Source organism: Rhipicephalus microplus, unplaced genomic scaffold (assembly GCF_043290135.1).
Source record: "Rhipicephalus microplus isolate Deutch F79 unplaced genomic scaffold, USDA_Rmic scaffold_50, whole genome shotgun sequence".
NCBI lineage: Eukaryota > Metazoa > Arthropoda > Arachnida > Ixodida > Ixodidae > Rhipicephalus > Rhipicephalus microplus.
The window spans coordinates 243,521-249,996 of NW_027464623.1; the positions used below are offsets into that span (position 1 = coordinate 243,521).

Here is a 6,476-nt window from a genome sequence, read left to right on the forward strand (position 1 = left end):
TCTTGCATCAGGTTGCAGGCCCCAGCACCTCCACCAGTGTCGCGACGTCAAGGCAGAGGTCGTACTTGAAGACGCTGAGAAAACAGCAGCGGGTCGGTCTTTTTGTTAACCGCGCGCGAAAGAGAGTTCCTCAACTTTCTCGTTGTTGCGTTCTGCATAAAAGCGTGCAGATGGGCGTATGCGCTGTCGCCTTCGTCTTTTTCGCAGGACGCACGTGACAATAGTTAGCTGCTCTATTAGACGTATAAACTTTTCGTTGAATAAGCAGTAGAGGAACTTAGTATATGTACTTGTTTGTATTACACGGTAGAAAAAGTTACATATCGTGAGAGGCGTACAGAGAACTGACAAAGTTTCAGAGAGAGAGAGAGAAAAAAAAATGCCAGGCCTGCGCGAGAGGCGCAGCACAGTCACAGCGAAAACAAGAAGAGGTGTCTTTCAGATGCTTTTCTAAGCAGTCTTCGGGTAGATGCTACAGGCACACTTGCTGGGTACCCACTACGCATTTAATAATCATAATTTATGCATAGTAGGCCGCCATTTATTAGGCTACCCTTCGCAAGTTTTCAGAGAAGCGTGGTATTCGCTAAAGACATGTAACGAATTTTGTGTTCCATTTAGTGGCTAACGACGATGAAGAATTACTTCTGAAGTGAATATTTAAGTATCCTGCCGCCCGGTTCTTGGCCCATCCCCCTCTGTGGGTGAGCGCCATCCATCTGAGGTCATCAGCATCAGAATCAGCATGTGCCACAGTTATTAGGCGATGAAGAACAAGCTTTTGTAATAAGTTGGAGAATCGGACGATCCACTCGTTAGGTGATTCGCATTGTGTGATGCCTGATTTTTCTGCAGTTCTAAAACACGTTATTACTCATATTAACACAATTCCTTTCCCGACACCAAGCCCGCCTAAGGCAAGCTTGTGAACGAATCCCAAGCACCGGCATGGCTCAGTGGCAGAGTACTGGGCTAGCACGCAGTGGACCCGGGCTCTAATCTCAGTATGTCACCAAATGTCCTTAGGGTTTCTTATTTGGTGGCAATTTCAGGTAATGTCATTCGTTCCTAATGTCATTCGTTCGCTGTGATTTTGTGTGATAGTGGTTACGGACACCGGCGGCGGCGGCCAACTACGGCACTGACTACCCGTGTTGTGATAACAGCTTTCGCTGCAAGAAAAAAAGCTGATTATTACTGCTGCATCGGTAAGCAGCAGCCTTGAGTTCAGATGTTGATCCTTTTCTAAAGTGCACTGATAGCATTATGGAGCAGTTAGGCCGCACACATTCGCAAATTTCTAGAAAAATCAGTTTTCCCGAAACGTATACCCGTGTCAAACGTTGAATCTGACGCCATTTACAGCGAGTGTCATTTATTCTCGATGTAGTTCGTTTGGTGGGACTCGGGAAAACTAATGCCATTTTATTTAAACGACATAATCTTTCTGAGGAGTTTGCGAAACACATTCGCACTCAATTTTGCGTAGTCTGGGTGCCAGGAACCTTTTAAAGAGAATTATTGATTGACTTGTGGGGTTTAACGTATGAAAATCACCATATTATTATGAATGACGCCGTGTGGAGGACTCTGGAAATTTCGACCACCTGGGATTCTTTAACGTGCACCCAAACCCGTTAAAGAGATGGCTATTGACTAGCACACAAGTAACTTATATTTCGCGCCTACATTTTTTATGCTAGAATAATTAAATTATTGATTTAACGACGTTTGCAATAAATTTTGAAATTTATGCGTGATAGGTTCTGAAAGAATTCTGATCTGAAGTTTTGAACTACAGTGGCTGAAACGGTGGCCGAACGCCCGCTTTGTTTTAGTTGCACTCAGTTGTCATCATTGCCTATATCGCGGGTGTTGATGATGTGATTTCACGTGTAATGGGGGTAAAAATGTTAACTAAATGAATTAGCACCCACCATCTCCTTGCTGGAAAAAGGTAGGTGTAACCTCAAGAGACAAGAAGAGAACAGTGTGGACTAGGGAACAAACTGGGGTTGAGAATATCATAGTTGAAATCAAGAAGAGGAAATGGGCATGAGCCGGGCATGTAGCGCGTAGATAGAATAACCGCTGGTCATCCAGGGTAACTGACTGGATTCCCAGAGGAGGCAAGCGGCTTAGAAGGGAGACAGAAGGCTAGGTGGGCAAATGAGATTCAGATGTTTGTGGGTATAAATTGGCAGCAGCAAGCACAGGACCGACTTGACTGGGGGAACATGGGAGAGGCTTTTGTCCTGCAGTGGACGTGGTCAGGATGATGATGATGATGATGATGATGATGATGATGATGATCTTTTTTCTGTAGCCGTTGTGTCAGCCATGCACCAACTCTGCACGATTTATTTGGGATTTAATTGGCTCCTTGCTTGATCTCACTTAGGTCGAGCAGCTACGTCAACTTATGCAAAACAACTGCGTTTATATTCTTAGAGCAGCTTTTTAGTGATGAAAGTTTATTTTTGATACTAGAATCATGTTACAAGCAATGTTTGATAGATTCTCATTTCTCCTCGAGTCACGGCTTACGAAGGCTAAGGTTTTGGTCATCCTTCTAAAATGATGTGTGTTTTCGTTCTGTGGCAGCAGGCAGGCAAAATTACTTTCTGTTCAGCTAATGTTATTCGCTGTAAATGATGATATATTGGCAGTGTGACAGAGGCCCTAGTCGTGCCTAGATTTGGGCACCAAATATACGGCTACTGGCCACCTCTGTACCATTAAGAGCCTTCCACCAACTAGCTGTTTTACAGAAGCACCAATCACCAAATGCATTGTTTTCCCTTTTCACTGTATGAGGACTGTCACGGTGACGTATTTCAACGATATACAATGCACGGAGAAAAACTTCCGGTGCTATAAAAGGAGCACCATGACGCTTTTTCACCATGAATATAAAAGGTTTGCGATTGGTACTCGAATCTACCGAGAGCAGGTGAGACAACAATCACTAAGCTCGTAGCGTTAAGTCTACAATTCAAAAATTATTTTAAAATTTAGTTTAGAATTATTCCCTCGTATCTGTACAAATGATGGTATTAACAAAATTGACCGCGCCACAGCTTCGTAGTCCACAGCTATTAGCTTATTTGAGCGTCGTGAAAAGCATTGTTATCGAGGCCACCATGAGATTCCAGCACGTGCTGAATGCTCACTTGTTATCATGATTAAAGCAAGCCATGCACTAAAAAAACAAACAAAAAAACAAAAGCCAAAAACAAAAAAGAGAGTGCTCGCGTTTACGATGCGCACTTCTTCTCGACACCGGTCATTTCTGCTCTGCGTAGATTTCAGTGCTCTGGCAAATACGTCAGGGTAGAGAATATGCTAGGAACGTGCGACAAATTCCCGTGACACCGCCTTACTCGACAGAAATTGAAATATTTTGTGACAGTCTATTTGTGAGGCTATATCCTTTTTTGATGGACTCATTACATTATTGTTCAGAAAGATATTGCGAGACCCCTTGAAATCGTAATATTGACTTTGAAAGTTACAATTTTACAAGCTCGGTGCAACAGCTAGAAAAAAAAAAGTAATCAGACCACAGTGGCTGTTCTCAGAAGCTGCGGTTCTCGCCTTTTTATGAAACCTAAAAAGCATGGTAATCACTTGCATACCAAGTAACAAGAACGGTTCAGTTTAGTGTTCGCGTTAGTAGTGGAAGGTTAAACTAGAGGCGCCGACTGAATGGGTACGATAAAACGACAGCTGTACTCTACAAATTGGAGTGGTTACTGTAGTTATGCTCCGCGCTGCAAGAAATAGAAAGACGAAACGACATTGCTGTAGAGATCTTGAAGCCTTAACTAGTGGTCTGCGCACTCTAGCGACAGTATTGAAACTCGCTGAAGACAAGGAGAAGAAGAAGACAAGGGGCACGGAAAAGCGCGCGCTCGCATATCTCTCTGCGGTGTTCCCGTAAGTATCAGGGATTGAGCAACTGTCGCTGAACGCACGACGTGAGCGTGCAACTACTCTGTAACCTTTTCGCTTCGTGGGAGGGTGCCTCATTCTCGAGAACCGAGTGCCGCAATACCATCGATCGCCATTGAAATGGGACCTTCATCCGTAGGCAGCAACCTGGCGGCCGTCTTGGTGCGCGATCTGAGGCTCTGCTACAGCCGCAACTCGCCGCCTGTCATCGACGGGGCCAATATGACCATCCTCAAGGGAGCCATTTACGGCTTGTTGGGTGCCAGTGGCTGCGGCAAGACGTCACTCCTCAAGTGCCTGGTCGGTCTCTGCAAGCCGGACTCGGGCAAGGTGCTCATTTTCGGTCAGCAGCTGCACCGAGGACTGGTGCCTGGTCCGGGCGTCGGATTCATGCCACAGGAGCTAGCGCTTCACTCTGACTTCACAATAGCCGAGAACATGTACTTCTTCGGCCAGCTGCTCGGTATGCCCTTGGAGAAGATTTATGAGCGGATCAGCTTCCTCTGCTCTTTCTTCCAGCTGTTGCCCGCCAACAGATTTGTCGAGCACCTCAGCGGCGGCCAGCAGCGGCGCGTGTCCCTGGCTGTGGCACTGATGCACCAGCCTCCATTTCTCATCCTGGACGAGCCCACCGTGGGTCTGGACCCGGTGCTGCGCGAGGCCATCTGGCGCTACTTCCTAGTGCTATCTAAGGTGGACGGCGTGACCCTGCTCGTCACCACGCATTTCATCGAGGAAATCGCGGAGGCTGCCACGGTGGGTGTGATGAAGAATGGCAAAATTTGGTGTGAGCGGCCGCCGGACGAACTCATGCAGACGTATGGCACGGCTACCCTGGCTGAGTCCTACCTAAAGGTGTGCCAGGCACTGGACTTTCCTCCGGCGCCCACAGAAAAACAGGCGCTGACGAACGCTGAAAAGAAGGTCAAGGAGACGCGGCCAGTGCTCGAGAAGCCGAACTCGACGAGGCGCCCTCGGCTGGCCCCTGCGTCACCCGTGAAGCCGTGTCCTATACCGGAATCACTGCTCACGTGGACCAACTGGGGACCAGTGCGAAGCTGCCTTCGTGTGAGGGCGCTGGTAGTCAAAAACTTGCTCAAGATCATGCGCAAGGTTATCACGGTGTTGTTCCAGCTGGTGGTGCCGTCTTTTGTGGGCGTCGTGTTCTGCCTATTCGTGGGAGGCAAGCCTTCCTATCTACCGGTGGGTGTGGTCAACGAAGACAAAAACGGCTCATTCAGCAAAGCCTTCCTCGCCGAGATCTCCAATGAGACCGTAACGCAGAAGCCGTTTCCGGATATCCGCCAGGCCTTTGATGCGGTGCTTGGTGAAGAGGCCTGGGGCACCATCCACATACCACCAAACTACACGAAGGAGTTGAATTTCAGGGTGCACTCAAAATCGCTCAGGGGATACACCAAGGGGTTCTTGGTCAACTTCTTCCTGGACGCGACCGATTACACCATCCGGAACACGTTGCAGTTAGAGATCTTGGAAGCACACACCAGGTATCTGAAGGTGCTCTCCCACAACTTGACCAGCCTGAATTTCTCCTTTCAAACAATACGGTTTACGGATCCTTTCTACCAGGCCTTCGACTTCACCTTCCGGGAGTTCATGAGCCCTGGCCTCATAGTCGCTACGCTCTTTGCCTTGTCCATGTCTCTGACGGCGCTGTTGCTCGTAGCCGAGAACCAGGAAGGAATCCGTGGACGATCCATCGTAGCCGGCGTGACACCGGTGGAGGTGATCACAAGCCATGCGGTGGTTCAGATGTCCATGGCGTACATGCAGACGGTACTCATGCTCGTGGTGTTCGTCAGCGTCTTCGACACTCCTGTGCGCGGAAGCCTTTGCGCGGCCTTCTTTATACCAGTGCTGATGGCACTCTGCGGCATGAACTTCGGGTTTTTGACTTCGTCGATATCTAAGGACGAGGCGACGGCCCTGCTGCTCTCGATGGCCGCCCTCTATCCAGCACTTCTCATGGGAGGTGTGCTATGGCCCGTCGAAGGCGCCCCGGAGGTACTGCGTCCCTTCAGCTGGGCCGTACCGCAGGCCCTTCCGGCACATGCCATGCGCGGCGTCATGCTGAGGAACTATACGTACGACAACGTGCATGTTGTGCGGGCTGCGGGAGTGACGGCCGGCTGGACGCTGGCCTTCATGGCTTTCGCCGTGATCATGTACTCGCTTTCAAAGTGAAATAAATATATCAAAATTTGAAATAAAAATATATAAAGAAAGATTCTTGCTGTTTGTTCTCATCAAACGCAGTCCACGCTTGTTTCGTCTTGTTTCTGCGACATGGTGCCGTGACTAAGATAGCGGCTTCTCCTCTTCTCACTGGCCACGGAATACCAGGACGAAAGACAGGCCACACAGGACGGACGACGAGGAGGCCCAGTGCGAACTGACGGCAGCGAGACAGGACATCGCAATCTGAGAGAGCGGCACAGACACGGAAGACGACACAGGTACGGGTGAAGGTTCGCCGCTGAAAACTGTGAGCGACCGGCTGT

The 6,476-nt window shown here is 48.7% G+C and overlaps 1 protein-coding gene across 1 annotated transcript; it reads left to right on the top strand.

Moving 5' to 3' along the window:
• The first annotated feature begins 4,176 nt into the window (after positions 1–4,176).
• LOC119164804 (ABC transporter G family member 23-like) lies at positions 4,177–6,159 on the top strand. The gene has a single exon (XM_075884868.1). The coding sequence runs from the start codon at positions 4,177–4,179 to the stop codon at positions 6,157–6,159; it is 1,983 nt and encodes a 660-aa protein (XP_075740983.1).
• The last annotated feature ends 317 nt before the right edge of the window (positions 6,160–6,476 follow it).

What these genes read in the sequence shown, in the direction of transcription:
- LOC119164804 (XM_075884868.1), top strand. Translation starts at nt 4,177, where the DNA reads ATGACCATCCTCAAGGGAGCCATTTACGGCTTGTTGGGTGCCAGTGGC.